Source organism: Diaporthe amygdali, assembly GCF_026229845.1.
Source record: "Diaporthe amygdali strain CAA958 chromosome Unknown NODE_32_length_550834_cov_65_698784, whole genome shotgun sequence".
NCBI classification, from domain to species: Eukaryota; Fungi; Ascomycota; class Sordariomycetes; order Diaporthales; family Diaporthaceae; genus Diaporthe; species Diaporthe amygdali.
The window spans coordinates 503,559-524,985 of record NW_026517052.1 but is presented as its reverse complement, the minus strand read 5'-3'; the positions used below and the strand labels follow the sequence as shown (position 1 = coordinate 524,985).

At 55.0% G+C, this 21,427-nt stretch overlaps 8 protein-coding genes across 8 annotated transcripts; 4 read left to right on the top strand and 4 right to left on the bottom strand.

The window, feature by feature from the left end:
* Positions 1-2,645: 2,645 nt before the first annotated feature.
* On the top strand, positions 2,646-3,974 carry J7T55_009643 (uncharacterized protein; the record flags this gene model as incomplete). The annotated part of the gene is made up of 3 exons (XM_053132722.1): positions 2,646-2,688; positions 2,994-3,034; positions 3,354-3,974. 3 exons carry the CDS (start codon positions 2,646-2,648, stop codon positions 3,972-3,974), a joined length of 705 nt encoding a protein of 234 aa, XP_052989474.1.
* Positions 3,975-6,510: 2,536 nt separating this feature from the next.
* On the bottom strand, positions 6,511-7,422 carry J7T55_009642 (uncharacterized protein; the record flags this gene model as incomplete). Its single annotated transcript, XM_053132721.1, has 1 exon — positions 6,511-7,422. The coding sequence occupies one exon, from the start codon at positions 7,420-7,422 to the stop codon at positions 6,511-6,513; it is 912 nt and encodes a 303-aa protein (XP_052989473.1).
* Positions 7,423-7,714: 292 nt separating this feature from the next.
* J7T55_009641 (60s ribosomal protein l23a) lies at positions 7,715-8,527 on the top strand (the record flags this gene model as incomplete). The annotated part of the gene is made up of 4 exons (XM_053132720.1): positions 7,715-7,733; positions 7,946-8,001; positions 8,087-8,379; positions 8,440-8,527. 4 exons carry the CDS (start codon positions 7,715-7,717, stop codon positions 8,525-8,527), a joined length of 456 nt encoding a protein of 151 aa, XP_052989472.1.
* A 396-nt stretch (positions 8,528-8,923) lies between these two features.
* On the bottom strand, positions 8,924-9,275 carry J7T55_009640 (uncharacterized protein; the record flags this gene model as incomplete). The annotated part of the gene is made up of 2 exons (XM_053132719.1): positions 8,924-9,090; positions 9,164-9,275. The coding sequence occupies 2 exons, from the start codon at positions 9,273-9,275 to the stop codon at positions 8,924-8,926; spliced, it is 279 nt and encodes a 92-aa protein (XP_052989471.1).
* Positions 9,276-10,546: 1,271 nt separating this feature from the next.
* Positions 10,547-12,368, bottom strand: J7T55_009639 (uncharacterized protein; the record flags this gene model as incomplete). Its single annotated transcript, XM_053132718.1, has 7 exons — positions 10,547-10,758; positions 10,955-11,221; positions 11,304-11,557; positions 11,621-11,711; positions 11,764-11,800; positions 11,924-12,040; positions 12,114-12,368. The coding sequence occupies 7 exons, from the start codon at positions 12,366-12,368 to the stop codon at positions 10,547-10,549; spliced, it is 1,233 nt and encodes a 410-aa protein (XP_052989470.1).
* A 1,883-nt stretch (positions 12,369-14,251) lies between these two features.
* J7T55_009638 (uncharacterized protein) lies at positions 14,252-14,910 on the bottom strand (the record flags this gene model as incomplete). Its single annotated transcript, XM_053132717.1, has 2 exons — positions 14,252-14,368; positions 14,440-14,910. The coding sequence occupies 2 exons, from the start codon at positions 14,908-14,910 to the stop codon at positions 14,252-14,254; spliced, it is 588 nt and encodes a 195-aa protein (XP_052989469.1).
* A 1,694-nt stretch (positions 14,911-16,604) lies between these two features.
* On the top strand, positions 16,605-17,501 carry J7T55_009637 (uncharacterized protein; the record flags this gene model as incomplete). The annotated part of the gene is made up of 1 exon (XM_053132715.1): positions 16,605-17,501. The coding sequence occupies one exon, from the start codon at positions 16,605-16,607 to the stop codon at positions 17,499-17,501; it is 897 nt and encodes a 298-aa protein (XP_052989468.1).
* A 999-nt stretch (positions 17,502-18,500) lies between these two features.
* On the top strand, positions 18,501-21,262 carry J7T55_009636 (uncharacterized protein; the record flags this gene model as incomplete). Its single annotated transcript, XM_053132714.1, has 2 exons — positions 18,501-18,651; positions 18,753-21,262. 2 exons carry the CDS (start codon positions 18,501-18,503, stop codon positions 21,260-21,262), a joined length of 2,661 nt encoding a protein of 886 aa, XP_052989467.1.
* Between the last annotated feature and the right edge of the window lie 165 nt (positions 21,263-21,427).

Below are 21,427 nucleotides of genomic sequence, written 5' to 3'. Positions count from 1 at the left end.
AACCGCAGAAATCAATCAAACCCGGCCACGTCCCATCGTGACCTATTATGGACCCCACATCAACTCGTAACTCATCGTCAATCTCGTCATGCCAGGGCTAGCGGCAATAATGCGGACTGGGATGGAGCTCCGAAACGCTGGTCCAGGACGACCGCCCCGAAGGCGACGCTCTCAAAACGGGCACCGAGCTGGGCCTGAAGCCCCCGTTCGCTTCCAGGGGCCCAGTTAAGCTCCCGAGAGGCGCGCTTGATGATGAACTCTCCCACCCAGCGCAGAACGTCGAGCCATTCTTCGCGGCCTCGAGGTCACCAGACCCGTCAGTCCGACGAAGCTATGGCGCCACTGCGGAGCTTCACTTTGCAACACTCTGTCCTCTGCTACGTCCAAGGGATGGTGGACGGGCGGGAATTGTGTCCATTGAGCGTGATGCAGTCTTTAATCGATTCCTTTGTCTTCTGGTCGATTGCGCCGTCGTGCCGTCGATGAATCCCGGGCCGCCACATTTGCAAGAGTGAGACTGGCCCAGCGTCTAGACCCCATCCTTCAGGCCGTGTGACAGGCGCCGGAGCCGCTATCGGACGGACGCCTAGGCTCTCGCGTGCAGCTTGGCCCCATGCCATGGCAGCTTGGTTACCTCAGCTCCTGACAGGCAGGAGGCTATAGCGGCGAGCTATCAGAGCGCACCCCCCCACCAATTCACGGTCGTAACCTTTGGGTCGTAGGGGGCAAAGGAATGCAACGGCGTTATCGGTATCGCAAAAACGGATTCGTGGCATTTATCGCGATACATGCGATCTGCCTGCGCTGCGTTACTGCGTTTCAGCCGCCTGCATGTTTGAGCCTTTCTTTATGTTCTTCCGTGATTGCCAGACCACTACCGCGGCCGCTCTTGGGCTGCTCAGGAGGTCAGCCCGGCGGAGAGGTGGCAGAATATCGCAACGTGCAGGAGCTCTGCTAGACGCGTCGGGGGGAGGGAACGGCTTCATTGGCCCTTGGAAGCAGCTGCTGGGTCCTACAATGGGCCGTCTCGGGGCGTGACGAGCGAGGCAAGTCACAGCTGGCCTTGGCTGAGATTGCAACGGGTTTGACGTTCTGGCGGTCAGGGTTTGTGGTCAGGAACCCAACCCGCATTTGTTTACTACTGCTTAATTCCAGCCCATACTTTTATTATGAGACGTATACGCTGATGTATGTGACTGATCATTGGTTGTCTCGGCCGCAGGTTGACCAAGGGCGCAGGATTGAAGCGCATCGCCTGTCACACCGTACCTTGCAACCTGGGCAAATCTCGCGGGTCTGGCCACGCCCATGACGATTTCTGATGCTGTGTTTCGTACACGTTACGATGCCGAAAAGGCTTGTTGACTCGCCACGCGCTTGTCACTGTCGTGATCGTACTGTACGGCGGACAAACTTGAGTTCCGATTTGAAGTGCTGTCTAGTGCTGTACGATGTACGCTTGGATGTCTTGCCAAAGCATCGAGGTGCCTGGGTTGGCCGGGATTGGCTGACTCTGCAGCAAGCCGGAAGGCTGGTCAGGCTGGTGTTGAACCGTTACCGTGGCAGTGGCAGTGGCAGTGGCCGGGTGCCCGTTCGGTGGTGGGCAGATCTCTGCGTTGCTATCTCGCCATCTCGCCCTCGCTTCGTCTTGCTCTGCTTCAATGTAACTGCCGTGCAACCTGAAGCGGTTGGCTGGACGTGGGACTGCACGAAGCCGGCCTAGCTCCATCGATGGTTAATGCATAGACCCTTTCGCGTAAATAATACTGTACCTAGTCTTGCTCGAGTCGGTCAGTAGGGCAGAACGGTACCAAACTTCTTGACCGTTGATTGACCGTCTGTCTCCCTAGCTTGCCTACTCTGCCTGCTCGAGGTGATGATGGTGGTGGTGGTGCTGCTGTTATTGTCCAGATGCAGTCCGAGCCTGGCGATACCGTAGCGATTGAGCGTCTATACTGTGGAGACACATCTCAGGAGACGGTCAACTACAAACAGCAGTCCCCATCAGTCCCATCGGAAAATTGTCATCATCTGTGCTGTTGACGAAGAGGTTGCATATCCGTGCTCCATTTCTTTCCCTGCCCCCTACTGTACCAGCCCGCCAAGGCGTGATAGTGGGGTTGGTAGATACAGTAGATCGGCACTACCATCCCAAGCTTCCCAGGGGATGGGGTTCTGGGCTGCACTGGCCTCCTGCTGCCCTTACCGCTCGTTGGGGGCCGGCCACTTCCAGTCCGAGAAAACTGCTGTGCTGTACTTGGGAGCTCCCCTTACCCATGATGGCGCCAGGTGCTGGTGCGGCCTACAACGGCAAGGTCTCATCCTAGACACGCCCACGACACCATCACAGTCTGCAAACGTCGCGTCTGCCGCTGCACAACGACGGAAAATTTTTTTCTCTTCAAGCAACCTAGATAGCCTAGGCAATTCTACTCCCATATTTGAGCCTCCTAAGGCCTCTCTAACCAGGGAGCTTGCCTTCTCACCGCTCAGCTTACGCCCTCTCGTCGACCATTTTTTTCGGCCGACAGGCTGCTCACCTGCTGTGTTGCATCCCGTCGACACCTTAAAGGCTTTTTCCACCGCGGAAAGCGCCAGGCCAGAGCATCGACTCGTTAGCGCATCTAAAGCATTGAAACGATACCATGGCGGAACTAGCCTCCGTCAAGGTCGTCTTGCTAGACATCGGTAAGGAACAAAGAAAGAAGGAAAAAAATCAGACGAGGCACCAGCTCCTGCAGGTTCCAACGCCGGCTCCCAGTCCGGCAGTCAGGGAACTTGCATCCTACTCCCGACACCAGAAACCCGCACATCTTTACTCTTCTCGAGCTTCCTGCGGGCTCATGACTTGCTAGATGCAGTATCCCACCTCCCCTCGACCACTTTTCTCATCCAAGCTCCGTCGCCAGTCGTCAGCATCAGCGATGCGTGCCCAAATCCAGATGCAGCAGTGCATTAGCCGGGACAAATGAGCTGATGAGCATCTTTGACAGAGGGTACCGTCTGCCCAATCTCATTCGTAAAGGCTGTTCTGGTGGGCACATTGATCTTCCCTTTCTCGTCCCCAGTCGACTCCGTTTTCCTGCTCCATCTGCATGCACGCGACCTGCCCCCAAAAAACCAGGCCTATGGGATGTCACCCATCCTTTCCGTTCCCGCCTTGACGTTGGAGCAAGTGTCCCTCTTTGGACCGTTGATGGGCGGGTGCTAGTTGGCGTCACATCTTGGAGACGACAGTGCTCGTGCTCAGCAAGTGCTCCATCATCCTCTTTGTTCGCCCCGGCGACGATCTCCAGCTTGGAAGAGTGGCAGCAACGGGCGATCGTCTCACTGACGAGACCACCACTACCTAGTTCCCTTATGCCCTAGAGGCCATCCCTGAAACTTTGAAGTCGAAGTGGGACGACCCAGAATTCGTTCCCTACAGAGATGCCTTTCCAACAGAGCACAAGGCCTCGCCCGAGGCGTTCCAGGCTCATGTGCAGGACCTGATGGCTCGCGACATCAAAGTCTCGTATCTCAAGGCCCTGCAGGGATATTTGTGGGAGAGTGGCTACAAGACTGGCCAACTGAAGGCACCGCTCTTTGACGACGTCCCGCTCAAGCTCAGGGAATGGAAGCAAAGGGGCCTAGAGATCATGATCTACTCCAGCGGGTCTGTGCCAGCCCAGAAACTGCTGTTCAGATATACCAACTCTGAGCCGGCTGACCTGAACCCCCTCATCTCCGATTACTTTGACACGGTCAATGCTGGACTGAAGACGGAAGGGTCAAGTTATGCGAAGATTGCGGCCGCTCATGACCGCTACCCTCCCGGCAGCTGGCTGTTTTTGAGCGACAATGTCAAGGAGGTTGAGGCGGCAAAGGCCGCTGGCATGGGGAGCTTCGTCGTCCAAAGACCAGGGAACTCTGACCTGCCGGCGGATGTTGAGAAGCACCACAGGGTCATCAGCAGCTTCGATGCGATTTCTTGACTGGGAGCTTAGCCTGAATGAAATCTACCGAGCTTGATGGCTCCGATCGTCCTTCAGTATCCGGGACGAGGCGACTTCAACAAAGCCTTCCCTTGCAATGGATGGCACCAACTGTGTCTTTGACAAATGATGAAGGCTGTAGATAATGTCATCAGCTCTACCCTCCCTCTCCGGAATCGAAGATCTTTCCCCAAATACACACCAGTGGCATAACGTATCACTGCCTCCTGAACGCTGTCCCCCCAATACGGTGGGAAAATATGATGTCGTCACTGCACTGCAGCTCTGACAACACATATTCAGATTCTGTCTGCAAGCGCTGTGATGGGACAGTATTAGATCAGGCTTGATGTCTATACCACTAGTAAGTGTTGTGATACCCATGAAGCCAACCCCTGGAGTCTCAGCGGTACGCTGTGACTAAGCAATCGTCAACTATACGGCGTACAAGTATGTACGCCGAGCACTTGAACCTCGGTTGCCAACCATACTCGAACAACACCGATATCCCCAAACCCGTAACCCAAACTGTCAGCATCGTGCCACCGAAACGTGGCCCAGACAGACCTCAATAAATCCGCAAACGGGCGCAGAGATCGCCGACGTGTTCCAAGGCAATATCCGGGGTAAGACAAGGTGAGGTCCCTACGTTTCCAATTCTCCCCCAGCTCCCAGTTCCGGTTTCGATCGCCCGGTCACCTGGACCACCATTACTCGCCGGGCACGTCCCTGATTCGCCAATGCCCCTCATTCTCAACCGCCCCATGGGGGTCGTTCAAAGGTCAGAGCTCCCGGGCGGACCAGGGGGGATGGGATGCGTGCTCATCGTCCCATCATCGTGCGCGGATGAGGCTATCATCGCCTGACTAGGAGACGGGAGCGCTGCACTCCTCGATCACGGGCCTCAATCCCCATAATCAGTGTCGGCGACCGGCGACGGCGCTGGCTAATAGCGGGAACTGGGACCGGCGCTACATAGCACTCGGCCTCGCGCACGCGGTTCGAAAGCTGGAAGCGGACTCTGGTGGCTGCAGGAAGATCGATGCTAGAGGTGCCGGCGTGAGGAGCGGTGTCTCGTCCAGCCCATGGGGCTGCATATCTCTCCCTGCCTCTTGCAGCAGTCTGGAAAGTGTGGCTGTCTCAACTATTGACTTTTCAGACGAAAAGGTCGCGGTCAAAGGGGAATGGCAGCACCAGTTTGAGCATTGCTCTCTAGTTCTATCCTACCCAAGCGGCGTCCGTCCGCTCCGCAAGCAGCGGGAAGTATCCGCCCTGACGGTCCGCCCTGACGTCCTAACCAACCACGCTGGTGTCAGCCCGTCCCTCTGGGCGCATTCCTCCTGATGGCCTCGAGGAAACGTTTGCTAGTTAGTTCATATCGGCCACTTCCAGCTTACAGTCTCCTTGCTGCGCTCTATACTCCAAGTCGATCCTGGTGACTGCATTGTAAGCATCGCCAAATTGCTCATCAAACATCGCACATGCGCTTCACGGACTGACACCTGACGACGGATTAGACTGGCCAAGCATAGCAACTATGGCATTTCCACCCACCAGACGACCTCGCCCCACGAGTTCAGCCCAGTCCCTGGTGACGATTCCTGATGGCTTGCCGGGAACGGTAGCCTACGCGATGTCCGAAAGTTAACGTCTTCTTCACCGTGTCAACGAGGAAACGGCTGACGAGCACTTGATCGATTGCTTCGCCGGGCACCCCAGACGTGTGCCCAATTTCCATTCTGAGTGGTTGGACGTCACATCTGGAATTAGACTTCAAGTCTGTGCTGCAGTCGAGCACGTTATTTTGCCCGTCTCTGCAAAGCCCCAATGACAAGAGCTTGGTGGTCACGTCCCAGGTCTCTGGGACTGGGGGATCCAGGACTCAGTTCTCTTGGAGGCCGGCTACCCCTTTCCCTTTCCCTCGATGACATCTCATCGTACTGTGCGGACTGTACAAGACAGTGCAAAGACGGTATGAAACATTTTGGGCTTGGCCATCCGATGTGACAACTGATCTTGCTGACCGCCACAAGCAAATAACGACAAATCTTGCCAGAGTCCATTTCTCGTCTGAATGCGAAGAAGCCATGGCAGTCATGGCAGCCATGCCCGCTTCGTAAAGAAAGAAGTCTAGTCAAAGCCATGCAACATCACCCGCTGCTGGAATTGGCTCCTGCTTGACAAGTGGGCGTTCCCATCATTCAGAAGTCGAGAATGGTCAATTCCGCCGGCCTGCACGTTGCGAGGACGAGAGGGCGGAAACGCTCTGGCGGCTAGGGCGAAAGCTTCGTAGCCAAGCTTCCCGGACTGTTGGACGCGGAGAGCAAATTATGACCGAAGGTCTATTTGGGAAGGTTTGTCTCGTAATAACTTACGGCGGAGGTCTGGCCAGGGTCCGTGACGTTCCTTCAGCTCCATTCCAGGATGGTAGCGCGAACTCCATTTCATCTTATCAAGACGTAGAGGTTGTTCTACAGCTGACGCGGCTTGCAAGATATCAGAGAAACTGTGAATGCGTAGAGATGATTCCTTCCGTTCATTCCGATGATTGCTTGAGAACGATAGCGAAGTTGTTGCGTGAAGCACCCGAGCGAAGCTCTTTCTTGGTGAAGGCTGCGCCTGTCCGCAGGAGTGGGGGGCTGTCGACATGCCGCGTCCAAAGGTAGTAGACAAGTTTCTGGGTAGTCTTGGATTCCGTCACCTGGTAGCCAAGAGATGACATGATGGCATTGAGTTTGTCCCCATCCAGGTAGCGTGAGTTCGAGACGCAAGGTGCAGGCAGGACGAGAAAAAGACTTGGGAAGTGCGGTTTCAGCCCTGCATTCGTCCCGTCTCTGAAGCGTGACGGCGGGTGAAGGAAGTCGAGAGTGCGGAGAAGCATGTCACCTCTGCCACCGGCCTCAGGGACAAAATTGAGCACCAATGACAGACTGATGATATCGAATCGTTCAGAATCGTTCTTGGGTAAAGGCCGCTCCATGAAGTCCTGTTGTAGGATTCCCTCTGCCTGGCTGTTCAAGTCAATGCGGACAATGTCAAAGAAGCCACTGAGAGAGCACGCATTCGTCGTGCTCAGTGCACCCACTTCCAGCATGCGTAGACGACGTGGTGACTTGGAATTTGCCAGGGCCTGGAGCTCGGGTTCGATGGGCTTCAGCCAGTCCAGCAAGATCTTGGAGCTGTCTCCCCCACGGTCATTCCTTTGGCCTTGAAGGCTTGCCTGCTGGTACTTCTCAATACCGCCGAGCGAAGCAATTTCAGAGGCTATGGAAGCTGCTGTAGCTTCATCACCGTTCTGAGTCGCTTGCTTCCTCCTCTTCTCCAGGGTGTGGATTTGGTTGATGAGCGTCCTGGTTGCCTTCCGTGAGATGGACTTGGGCTTCTGGACAGTTGGCGGCCGGCCAGCAGCCAAGTTGAGTTTTGGCCTTTTCTTCTTATTGATGCCCATTATTGTTTTCGAGACGCTTGCAAAGAAATCAGAAAACGCCTTCCTGTATTGAATGAGACGAAGTGTTGCGGTGAAGTTCTGATGGTTAAGAGTAGAGCCGTAGTGACGAACAAGGATGGCCGCTAGGTGACCAGCCGGCCGCCAGCTGGCGCGCACCTCGGCCCACCATTTGCGTCGGCCAAACTCAAGTCCAAAACTTTTCCCAGACCTTCTCCCAACCTTGACAATCAACGACCCTTCAGATCCCCACGACCCCGAATTCAACGACGCATCCCTCCGCAGAGAATTCGAAATGGCTCCCTCTAAGACAGGTTCGACACCCTGAGATCGATTTTCTCATTCGCTCGAGATGATGTTGCCGGCGCTTCCACCCTGAGGGCGAGGTCTCCGCCGACCGCAGACGCACGACAACCTCGGATCGCACGACCCCTCCCTCAGGCGACGATGCATTCCAGCAGCAGCAGATTTTGCGAGTTCTTTCACCTCGGAAAGGGCGATTGCTGATGCCTCATTCTATTAACAGGCACCTCCAAGGGCAAGACCCAGGCCAAGAACGCCGCTAAGGCCGCCTTGAAGGGCGTAAGTAATCGACTGGCATCTCCGCTGGCAGCGCAGAGGTCAATCATATGGGGAGACACATGCTGATCAACCATCTGTATTTCAGGTTCACGCCCACAAGAAGCTCAAGGTCAGGACTTCGACTACCTTCCGCCAGCCGAAGACCCTGTCTCTGCCCCGGACTCCCAAGTTCCCCCGCAAGGCTATCCACCACGCTCCTCGTCTCGATGAGCACAAGATCATCGTCCACCCTCTCAACACCGAGAGCGCCATGAAGAAGATTGAGGAGAACAACACCCTCGTCTTCATCGTCGACGTCAAGGCCAACAAGGCTCAGATCAAGGATGCCCTGAAGAAGCTCTACGATATTGACACCGTCAAGATCAACACCCTCATCCGGTAAGATTACATCGGCCTTCGCACTCCAGGATAGAATGTAGCACTAACATGCGGTTACAGTCCTGACGGCCAGAAGAAGGCTTACGCCCGTCTGACCCCCGACGTTGATGCTCTCGACATCGCTGCCACCAAGCTGGCCCTTGTCTAATTGACTTCTGGGAAGTGGGCTATTGCAATGATTTGGGAGGGTCTACAGATACCAAAATAAAAAAACGGAGGGGATTATGGCATCTACCGGCGTCAAAGGGTTCTGAAGGGTATACCAATTGAATGAATTGACACGTCCATGTCCTCTCATGATAGTGCGCCTCTACATGCATGCTGCCAGAATGCCTGGCCCATCTAGAGAGATTCTCTACGTGCTCCGCCGTATCTTCTATAAACACAAGGCTCTTGTGGCAACACATGACCTGGATTCAAATTAAGCATCCGTCCGTGGTTCCCCAGCCGTCTCTGTGAGGTTTTCCTTGCACACCCGATATTGTATAGTGTTATTGTGTATTATCGTGGTGACTCAACGGATCTCGTTCTGTCGGTGATGTTTCTAGCCCTGGCGCATACTCTGCAGGTGCCTCACGGCCAGCATGCTGACGTCCATGAATCGATCCACGCAGTTCGTCAGGCATGCCTCCTCGCCCTTGTCCAGCTTGCCGTTCTTGAAGGCCCCAGTGACACACTTCTTGAAGCACGTTTCCGTCAGATCATGTGATTCTGCCCGCGAAGAATCAATTAGCTCGAGAGAACAATTTGCACCGGGATTGGGGCAGGAAGAGCGGTCGCATACGGGCCTGGATCCGGGTTCGCTGCTGCTCGTTCTGGATGAACTGGCGGAGATCCTGCTTGTCCTTGTCGGTGAGCCTGTCGAGATCGGCTTGGTCGATCGTGGAGGAGTCCATGGCTGCTTCGATGGTTGGTGTTGCTGCTGTGGCTTGGTTTTGCTATGTATGGGGGTCAAGGCGCTGTCGCGAAGCTTGGGGTTGGCGAAAATGAGTGACGCTCAGAATCTTTACCTCAGCTTGCGCTATCTAATCGGGTGCTTCCCGCTTAGAAAGCTTGGCCCCCCGGGACTTCACTCACCTAGACTCAGGATCGACCTCTACATTGAACCGCAAACTAAGCACATATCATATGCAAAAGTCCACTGGTTCAATGACAGTTAAGTACACTCGATGGTTTCTTCGTTGAGAGCCTCATCAATTGAGTCTATTGGCCCCGCTGGGAATTTCAGACCAAGACCGCTTCTGCAACAGAGCCCTGCGGTCATGGCCAGTGCCTTGGACCCTCTTCGTCACACTAAATTCATAGCCTGTCGGATCTTGTCTCTGGGAAAAATGTTTCGATCTCATCATCGATGACTGGATTACCCGACTTATGTGTGCTTCTCATTGAAACCACACAAAATATGGCCTGACTTTTTGGGCACGGCTCTGACCGCATCTGGGCGATACCCTCCAGATCCTGGCAGCGTATGGAAACGGTCGTCTTATACGGTAGGACAATAGTGAATTTGAGTCAAGCAAGGTTTTCCTATGTTGACTCTACGTCGCGGAATTCGGACGCTCAATACGCCCCGGTGCTTGACCAAGCATGCTAGGGAAATGCACGCAAGGTCCTCTTGCCCCCGGACCGGAATTATACTCTGAGCGGGACTCGGCCGCCTTGATATCCACCTCTTCTGTCTTGGTCTTAATTCAATTTTTCACGGGTTACTCTTGTTGTCGTGACATGCAGGTCGACTTAAACTCATCGTTAGACTGCGTGTCGGCTGTCCTAAGAAGGCACCAAAGCTGCTGTTTTGATATGACCAGACAGTTTCTCCATTCCCATGGCTTTTTCTTCTTAGAGAGCGAGCTATAGACACCCCTCTGTCATATAATCAAGGCTCATGGATCTTTCCCGTTCCAGATGAATTGAACAGGCTCTTTGAGCTATCCTCCCAGTAATTGTGCGGACTTTGCCTTCCCTCCTCTTCTTTTTAGCCGTTCTATCGCAGCTTCCGTTGATAAGATTCTTGCAATGGTGAAACAGGTTTCGAAATCACTTTTTCAGTACCCTTAATGAGTCAGATAGGCTAATGAAGTAGATACATTGAGACTGCAGCATTGTGGCTGCCCATTACCCAACTCACTTGATATAGTGTTTTCTCTTGCTTTGTCAACAAGCACGTCTATATCTGATACCTGAACTCGGGCGAACGATCTGTATACTTCTCTGGAATTACACCGACTCCTTCGATTGTAGCTTGATCCTTACCCGCCTGACGTCTGAGATAGATCCACCGCACCACCCACCATCCAAGCCATGCAAATGCCAGGCATCCCAAAGACCACGCATGACCCAGCGTAAATTTAGGGGCGGCATTGGTCTGGTAGATCTGCCCTGAAACAACGCCACCGATGTTCGTCAAGGTTAATAAGATGCCCAAGCTCGCAGCTCGTTTTCCGTCAGGAGCGCAGTTACCAGACAACCATGCACTATATTGAATGACTCAAGCTGTCAGCTAAATGTTGTTTATATCTTCTTATGCAACTAAGCGTGTGCTTGAGGGGTATTTCGTACATATTTCCTCCGGTACACAGAAAACAAGCTGTGGCGATGAGATAAGTGGCAAAGTACTGGACGGCAGGTGACACTTCACACAGAAGAATCGCATAGCCTGCAATGCCAAAAGGTGCGCAGATGATCATCGGGAGGAAACGCTTGTTGTACTTGTCTGAACGCACTGCACCCACGGCGTAGACCAGCGCACCCCAAAGGTTGACGGGGATGACTAGATACTGGGCTTGTACCAGAGAGTAGCGGAAACCTTGTCTGATGATGATGGGGAGGAACGTGCCAAAACCTGATTTGCATCGGTCAGCTCTAGTTTCCTGCCTGCTGTGCTTCCAGCGTCGAATCGTTTAGGACGTAGCCACACTACTCACCGTACAGAATAGTTACCACCGCGATCTGTATCACACCATGCACCCAACTCTTTATATCTTTAGCAGCTTCCATGATGTCTTTTTTCCCGTAGTGACCCGATCCTCCACTATAGGACGCCATTTCCTCGGCGCGTTTTCTCATGAGCAGCTTTTCCTCGGCATTCAAGAAATAGGCTGTCTCAGAGTCCCTCGGTACGAGGAAGACACAACATGCAGCCCAAGCGACTGTAATTATGCCTTCGATAATGTAGAGCCTTAGGTCTGAGGTCAGTCCTGAACTGGAGCATGGCTGGCTCTAAATGGCAGAGTAAACAAACCATCGCCACCCTGGCATATTGGCCACACCATTCATACCCAGCATGGCCCAGGCCAGCAAGCCCCCGAAGGCTCCTGAAAGAGCTGACGCGACTGTGAATTCGTCAGACTTCCCCTCACAGATGTGTCGTGCATGTTGGCTTACTAAAGAGGAACGCTATGCGGACAGCCAGCTCCTCGCGCTTGTACCAATTACAAAGAAACAAGGTCATAGCAGGGAAAAGGCAACCTTCGAAAAACCCCAAGAATATACGACACACCACAAGGGAGCCAAACGACTGAACAAAACCTGTAGAGAGGCATACTATTCCCCAGCAGAAGGTGATAGTGGGAATGACTCGGTTGAATTGGAGCTGCTTGACCAAGATGGAGGTAGGAAATTCTGCGAGGATGTAGAAAATGTAGAACACCGAAACTGCGGTCTATTGCGTTGTTAACATGCGGCATTCCGATACAATAAAATCGACCCGGGTGTATAATAAGGTGTATACATACATTCAATTCGGAACCCTTGAGGCGGATGTCCGCCGACATGCCCTGAGTCGCAGCAAATCCAATGTTGCCGCGGTCCAAATAGCTAATGAGCATCAATAACATCATGACAGGCGCGATGAAACAGTCAAGCTTGCGGATAAGTGCTTTCTCGCTCCGCCGTTCCTGGTCTGTTACGTCCTGATCACTATACTCATTGTGGACCGTTTCTGGGACTCGAAGACCAACGGCTTTTTCATCTGCGAGTCGTTCGGCCATGGTGGTTTCCGAATTGCGGTCAGTGCAGTGGTGGGAAAGATAATGAGATGTCACAAGGGAAAGAAGAGCAACCCCACCGTACGACGTCGAGAAACTTGGAACATCAATTGCTCCTACAACTTCAGGCTACCTTTGCCGACGGCTGAGGGCACCTGGGCACCTGGGCACTGCTGACTGTATACATTAGTATTGAAGATCTCCAGAGATCACTGTGATACAGGACCCCTCCTAACCAATGAGCTTCCAGTTCCCTAGTATTGGACACCGACGGGAGCTGGCTACCCCGCTTGCTGTTGTCTAAAACAACTGTGTTGTTATCCGGACACATGTATCTCCGAAGCAGGCCTAGGTATCGAGGTGTTTATGTGTATTAAAGAAAGAATCGACACCTAAAGAGGCAAGCATAGACCGCGTCGCTGGAGAGTCTGGAAAAGAAGCAATTAGAATATGGCAATGGTGGTGGTAGTTTCATGGCTGAGACATCATGACGGTGGAAATTTAATGTGACTATGCGCAGGCAAGTTGCCTATGAGCGAGGATTTGAAAGCAGTACCTTCTCTGGTTCAGAAATCCACAATAAGAGGGGGTATTATTGGGTTGACTTATTCGCTGCCGGTGATGTAATTACGAATATCTAACATCCCATTCATCTCACCGTAGCTTTGGAGCAGATCAATAACCTTTATTAAACTTTGCATTTATGGATGCCTTCATTGCTTGTACGGCGGATATATCTGGCCCACAGAATCTCCTTTCTCTCTACCACGTGCTATGCTGGGAACTCCTCACACACTACATTGCTGCTGTTGTTTTTGGTAACACTTCAGGCCTGTTGTTGGCCACGATGAAGCCCACGCGATATGAAAAATTTCAGAGGTCTTTCTTGAGCCGTCGTGCACATGACTACGCCTCTTGAAACAGGTTTTAAGCCGACGGCTTCAGAACATGGATCGATCTATACGGATCCATTGTAAGGACTCTCGCATCGTGGCTTCTCGGGGCCATCCAAGCTGCCTTTGAAAGACATTGCATAGTCCTTTTATTTTATTTTGAATTCCCATTCCTGTTCTTTTGCGGCGTTTTACAGAGTCCACGCGTTCAACACAGACGACCACAACTTGGGAATGTTCAATTTTGTATCCGCACGGCCATGGAAATCATCCGCTTCTCCCTTCACGTTCCCCGGCGAAGTTGCAGAGAGCCGGGACCTCGTGGTGGATGTCACGCGTCTCTCGCCTCCTCGTCATCGACAACGACGATTACTAAATGCGGCATTGAAGAAAATTCCAGAGAGGGACGGCACTATCGCCAGGAGGCTGAGAGTACTACAGAGGCGCTCCTATACCCACGCCTCCTACCCCTGAATGAAACAGAGTAAGGTATGTGGCGTCCTCGATGACGGTATCGCAACGTGCATGAGGTCTGCGTTCCCACATGGCGGCTGGATGAGAGACCTGGAACTTTAAAAATTTGCTTGTTGATTCAATGATTCCGCGAGCCAAGGGCGTGTCAGCTTGAGACACGGCGGCTTGGGCACAGTGAAGCGGCCCGGGCAAAAGAAATGATCTGACACGGCTGCACGGCAGAAACAAGAAGGCAGACCGTGGCGTGAGGGCCCTGGCATCTCGGCGTGACACGGCATGAACAGAGTCTGGTGAAGAGAATCATTCCCAGGGAAGACCGTGATCCCCTGTGAATCAAACATGTTTGTCTACTTATGTACTCATTGTTTTCATTATTATCCCACCCATGTTTGTCACTCCCAAATATGACACTCCTCCCAATACAGTTGGAGCTTCTGCTTAGCACAAGGCTCAGAACGAAGGCCAGCGAACCCACGAGAGCTGCCTAGGCCCCTCCTAACTGCGCACTCGCTTGCTGTCTTAGACAAAAGTGCGGGTCACGTTGACCGCCTCACACGTCGGGTTGATCGGCTCCCCCGTGGTGGCCCAAGCAAGGGCATTGTAGTAGTAGCCGGTGTATGTGTAGCACGCATACCACTTAGCAGAGTCAGCCAGGTGCCCTCACACACACATGGGAGGTTTTGGGGAAAATGAATCTTGTAACTCACCTGGTACAAAGGTTTCTGTGCTGTCGCGTTAGGGTACTGGCCAGCCACGAAGGTGCTCTCGTCGTATGACCCGGAGTAGATGAAGAGCTTGTTGTCGGCGTCGAACCCGACGTAGTCGTAGCTTACGGACGGCGTGAACCAGGGAACGGCGAGGTTGCTGTAAAGTGTCTGCGAGAACGACAGCCCGGAGCTCAGGTTGAACCCGGAGCCCTGGAGGATCCAGACGAGGGGCCCGGTGCCACTGGACGTGACGTTCAGCGTGAATGTGTTGTAATTGACCGGGGTGCCGTCCGTGCCGTCCAGGCAGAGCTGCTCTATGGCGGCGCCGGCGTGGCAGGCGCCGAGATATTGGCCGTTAATGTCGTCGTTGTCGCTCTCGAGCTTCAGCGTGAAGGGGGCAGAGGTGTTGAAATCCTGCGCCGACACGGCTGAGAGCGTGAAGGCGAGGAGGGCGGAGAGGATCAACTTCATGGTGATACGATGACGTCAAATTTCGACGATGTAAGCTGATTGAGGAGGAGGAGGACGTGGGGATGGAGAGCACAATGGGCAGAAGGGGGCAATGATTAGAGATTAATAGTAGATATGTTCTGGTGATCTGACGATGATCGACACTGCACTGAGTGGAGCGAGATTGAGAAAAGCCCTTAGCGGAGAGGAGAGGGCGGACGTTGCATTTATATGTAGACCGCCTGCGTGCAGGAATCCAGGACGATACCACACAACGTCCAGGAGAGGAAAGAGGAAGTGACGAACCTACAGGTACGATACCTACAATACGAAGCATTGCATACCTTCCGCTCCTCACATGACGAGTTGGGCGTGCGTCGTTAACCGACTCGGGCCTGTTGATTCCATGGCCAGAGGTAAGCTACCGCCAACAAAGATCGTTGACGATGAAGTCGGACAGCCCGTCTCAGACAGGTTGTTGAAAATTTTAGCGAGCCAGGCTGGCTCGCTGCTTGGTGGCGGAGACAGCACTTGTCGTCAAGCGCTCGTCCCGGGCGCGGTTAGTCTACACGACTGCATGCTCCCGTCGGTTCATGACAGAGGTCTGAGGTATGAGGTCTGAGGTCAGACCGGCTGTCTCGGTTTCGATCCCGCAGAAAAGGATGGATACGCCACGGAATAGACTGCCGGTCGGGCTTCGGTACGAGCCCGGGCACGCACACCTGTAGTTCAAAATCGCCATGTGTCAGGCAGACTGCAGAGTGCGGTCAACGCATTAGGATACGAAATGCTGTTTTAGTCCTTGACCAGCTTCTGGGTGCCGGTGAAAAAAGTAGAGCAGAAAAACTCGCGGAGGGATCGGCGAGTCTCGTGACGATCTTCAACAGGGGAAGGAAAAACGGGAGGGGTAATCACTGCTCTTGTCGCTGTGTGGTTGTTTATGGCCACATCCTTAAGTGCAGAGCACACCGCATTGGTGCGTTAAGCCAAGAGGCTTTTGACGTTCGTATTCGACTGTCAGGTGCCGTCTAGCTTGGGTTTTCTGAGCTCCCTTTCTCACTCTGGTCGGCGCTAGCATTGCAGTCGAACGAGCAGGCACCTGCCGGCAATGGAACTGCAAAAAGTACTCAGTCAGCAGTTGTGCATACTAGAGCACTTGAGAGTGGTCGTTGAAAGCCGGTAGATGTGGTGTTTCCCTTTTTGGCAATGTCAACATGACGGTGCATCCCACCCATGAGCACAGAGTGCCTAGTGAGTCGCTAGTCTCAACTCCATTCTGAATGAAGTTCAGACTGTCAGGGGATTGTAAGACTGGGTTCAGCGATGGACGCTTGGATCTCGGAGCGTTGCATACATCACTGGGCTAGGAGCCGAACTTGAGTCTATCTTCTAGACAAAATGCCAGGGCAACCGAATGAGAATCTTGCTCAGAAACCACCGCCTGCAGAGACTGCCTGACGCAGTCACAGCAGATGAAGCCACACTCAGAGTGTCGGCTGTAGTAATAATGTAGTGCGACCAGTGCCGCGCGGGGAAAGCTGGGATTAGAGCCGATATCAGATCGAGCTTCCGACTGGAAGGGAGGCGATTATCAGGACTTCACATGTCGTCCGTCTCGACCTGCCCCTGCTAAACCCTGCTGAAATGGTTCACGCCACTGACAGCGTTTCCCTCAGCTTTGCTTTCAGCCTTACTTCGATCTGCCAAAGCCCAACATGACCGACCCGCCTCCACTTCAGGCCACCTTTGTGGGGGTGAGCACGATCCTCTTCTCGGCCGGCCAGGACGCGATCCTCATCGACGGCTTCTTCACGAGGCCGTCGTACCTGCCCGTGTTCCTGGGCAAGATCCAGCCTGACGAGAAGATAGTCGCGGAAAGCCTCACGCGCCTGGGGGTCGCCGAGGCGGAGATGGAGACAGAGACGAGCCCGAAGTCAGACTCGCGGACGCTGCACGCAGTCCTGGTGGCCCATACACACTTCGACCACGCGCTCGACGCGCCGCTCGTGTGTAAGCGGACGGGGGCGAGGCTGGTGGGCTCCGAGTCGCTGCACAACCTCGGCAGGGGCCAGGGCGTGCCCGAGGGGCAGATAGTGCTCGCCAGGGACGGGGCGGTGCTGGACTACGGGGCGCTGCGGGTGAGGGTGTGGGAGGGGATCCACTCGCCCGGGGACGTGGCGCCGGGGGACATCGAGGGCCCGCTCGCGATGCCGACGCCGTTCAAGGCGCTCAAGACTGGGAGATGCTACAGCTTTCTGGTAGAGCACCGAGGACGCCGAGCATTTGTGCACCCGAGCGCCAACTACGTGAAGGACAAATTCGGCGGGGTAGGAGAGGTGGACTGGTTGTTCCTGGGGGTCGGGGTGTTGGGCAAGCAGTCGGCCGACTTCAGGGACGAGTACTGGAAGGAGGTTGTTGAGGTGCTGGGCCCGAAGCATGTGGTGCCAATCCATTGGGACAACTTCTGGAAGCCCCTGAGCACGCCGTTGTTGCCGCTCCCATGGTTCCTGGACAGGTTCTCTGTCGCAGAAGAGTGGCTTGGCGAAAAGTGCAAGGCTGCGGGCATCACGATCCATATGATGCAGGCTTGGGACGTCATGGACTGTACATAGTCAGCCCCCATGAGATGGGCCCCAATCATGAGTGGAGTATCGTCCTCGTTGGGAAAGAGCCTGAGCTGGAAGATGGACCAGCCAGCACTGAATGGCTGCTCTAACTAAGAGCGACAAAGTAATATCCGAAGACAAAAGGGAAGCTGGTGTGATAATAAGCTTCGGCCGAGTGAGTCGGCCAAAATTGGGACGGAAGACGGGAGACAGGGGTCGTGGGGAGTAGGCAGGATGCTGTTGGAGGAGCAACCAGTAGCAGTGCCGGGCAATGGTAAGTATGCCCAGGTACAAAGGTACCTGGTGCCTAGGTAGGTGCAAGGGTAGGTGTGACGGGCTGTAGTGGTGAGCTGGCCCCGGCTGGTCCCACTCTCCCAGCCTCATGTTTACTCTAGTCTGCCGACAGATGATGCGCCCTCTGCCAGTTCCTGCAGAAATCTCTGAGAATTATCTATACTTTCTTTCTGTTCTTGCTTGTCCAGCAAGACACTTGACCGGGCGACACCATTGCACGCAACACCTGATGCAGGGAACACGCCGTTGCTAAACCGCCGTAGCCCAGAGCTTGTTCCTAGCACCCCGCCGTTAGCTGCCCTGAGCTCACCACTTACACGGCCGAACAGCTTAGTCTACAGCTGCTGATGAGTTGTCTGGCCGACCACCACTACCACTACCGCTACCACTGCCACCACCAGAGCAGAATCCCATCCCGCCTGGACACCCTTCCATGCCAACTTTTCACTTTCCAATGACGAGACTGCATTCTTTGCGTTGATTGTTTCTTTCTTTCCATTCCACGCCTATCGCTTCCCTATCGCTTCTAACCTCCTTCCATTCCAACCTTATCTGGAAATCTCGAGGCGTGCATAGAGCACACACATCACTACCGCTTGCTCTGTTCCTCCACGTGGTCTCGATTCCGTCCTCACCCACGATTGAGATTGTCTCAGCAATCTCCGGCCGCTTTGCTACGCGGTCAGGCAGGCCGGTCGGCGGTCCGCCACCATGGCGCCGCTGAACGAAATGTCGGCGCCCGGCACCGCCTCCTACAACTCCGATACCATGGAGGTCGGTGACGGGACCTGGGATTTCACAAAGAACGACTTTCTCCTCCCAAACCTCGTCGGTCTCAACTTCGAGACCATGCAATACAATGGTGAGTATCGAGCGTCCCAAAACCTGCAAGTGCATCTGCAATCGCAAGTGTGAACCTTGAGAGCCAATCGCTGACACCGTCCTCCTTCCGCACCTTGATAGGCATGGGCAATCGTTTCTCGACACTCGCACAGTACCACACCCTCATCAAGGCCCACGGCATAATAGGAGCCATCGTCTTTCTCTTCATCGTCCCCATAGCCATCCTTTACGCCCGCTTCTACACCAAACGCCCAGGCTACGCGATTCGATATCACGCCTACCTCCAGATCCTTGCCGTTCTCCTGACCACCGTCGTCTTCATCCTCGGCTACTTCTCAGTCGGTCCCGAGAGGAGCCTGACAAACCCCCACCATGGCATCGGCGTCGCCATATACACCCTGATTCTCCTGCAGATCATTGGGGGACGCCTCATCAAGAACATTAGGGGCCGATCGCTGAGGGTCATGTTGCACCAGTGGTTCGGCCGGACCATTGCCTTGCTAGGCATCGCCCAGGTGCCCCTTGGCCTGACACTTTACGGCTCTCCCAAGTTCACCTTTATCCTCTTTGCAGTATGGATGGCTTTCCTGCTGCTCCTGTACTTTATCCTCGAGTACCGGGCCTACGACCGACCAGATTATGTTGTCCGCGACGGGAGGTCCGAAATTGTTCGCACAGAGCGCAAGTCTAGCGGGGGAGGTTGGCTAGGCCCGCTCGCAGCCGGCGGGGCTGCGTGGGCTCTGCTGCGTGGCCGGAAGAGGGAGCGGTCTCGAAGTAGGAGCCGCTCGCGCGCGTCCCGCGCCCACAGCCGGAGCCGAAGCCGTGCCCCAGAGGTCATCCCATCTCGACGGGCCAGCTATATCGAGGATGAGAAGTACACGGATCGGTACAGCGAGAGACCGAGGAAAAGCACCGAAGAGCACGGTGGGGGCTTCATGAACAAGTTCCTCGGCGTCGGCGCTGGATTAGGAGCCGGTGCGCTCATCGGCCGCATGATGGGCAAGAGAAAGCGTGGGGTGGAGGATGACGAGTACTCAGCTGTGGCGACAGACACGCCCAGCAGGAGACGTCATTCGAGATCTGACAGGAGGCATGGCGGCACGGTGTACAGTGATGAGAGTGAGGAGTATCACAGACATGGGCACAGGTCACCTTTACTGCCCGGTCCGGGAGGTCCTTCGGCAATGGCAGCAGCCGTGAGCGCAGCCGAGGCTCGGCCAGGCGCTCGGAGGTCATCGAGACCCATCACCCCGCCACCTTCTCATCGTCGGGGTGACCCAAGAATGGAAAGCGTGGTGGACTCGGACTACTCATCATATGTCAGCCCATCCAGACGTGAACGGGTGGGGAGCCATTCAGGCAGAGGTGCGGCAGAGAAAGGTCTCCTGGCAGGACTAGGTCTCGGCTGGTTCGCTAAGAAGATGAGAGACCGGAGAGAGCAGAAAGAGGAGGATCGTATGAGGATCGAGGAAGACGAGAGGCGCGCAGGGCACTACAGTCCAAGGTATACGGGAGATGGGTACTCGCCGCGCAGGGATTCGCATCGTGCGTCCATCCGGCCAGCTGGGCCACCCAGGAGGACGACGTCACCATCCCGATTGACAGAAGAATCGTCGCTTATCGAGCCGCGACCACTTTCGGGATACGAGTCGCATCCACCCCTGGAGCCTTTGCCCACAGGAGGCTATCGACCACCTCCAACAGCCTCAGGGCCTGCACCTCCACCGGTTGGGCAGTATGCTAATCTGGTATCAGCGCCCGCCCCAGGCGTCGTACCAGTGCCGATGGAAGGTGGGGCGCATTCTGCAACGCACTCTCGTCAGAGCATTGTCGACATGCCCCTTATGCCCTCTGACCCACATGGTGTCTTACACACAGCCAGATCGTCGGAAAGCGAGTCGTACCTGTCTCGGAGAGACAGGCGGTCCGAGAGTCGCCGCAGGGCAGGCGAAGATGCGGCAGCGGCAGCGGCCGCATCGGCTGGAATCCTCGCAGCAGAGCAGGAGGCCCAGCGCCGAGTGGAGTCAGACCGTGAAACGTCGAAAGACAGGACACCGCCAGTGAGCGTCAAGGTCAAAGTGCACGATGACAAGGACCGGAACGTGACGCTGCGCCGCCTCACCGAGCAAGAGCGTCAAGCGGCGCATCGGGCACGGAGACAACGCACAGAATCCATGAGCAGTCTTTCTGGGAGCGAGGCACCAGGGGGTTCTTCCCGCACAAGGTACAGGCGCGACACGTCCCGGCGCCGGGCGGCAGAGGAAGGGGCAGAGAGCGCGGCGGAGTCGTCACTGTCACCGCTGCCGCAGCCGACGCCTGCGTTCGCGGGCGGTAAGAGACCCAAGGACTCAGCGTACTACTCGGGCCAGCCCCTGGGGCAGGTCGGACCAGCAGGCACGACGCCAGCGGCGGGCGCGACGGTCTCAAGCCTGGGAAGCATCCAGAGCCCCGGTAGCCACGGGACCTGGAGTGGTATGAGTCCAGTTGGCCCGTCTGTGGCTGGTGGCCCGCCGCCGGCGGGGCCTAGTGAGGCGAGCGCGACTGCTTCGGCGGCTGACAGGAGAAGGAGGCGGCGGCTGGAGCGGCAGAATGCACGACCGGGGGCGAGCGGTACGGTGGACTTTACATGAGTTGAAGTACACCTTGCAACCCGGCCCAGGTCTCCCCCATTTCTCGTCTTTTGAGGCTCTGTTGTGCTCTTATCTGCATATGACAGTGCATGTGGCAGGTGGAAACGGTCCTGTCTGGCGTTCGAGGTCGCTTAAAGCGTAAGGCGATAAGGCGCAGGATGAAGA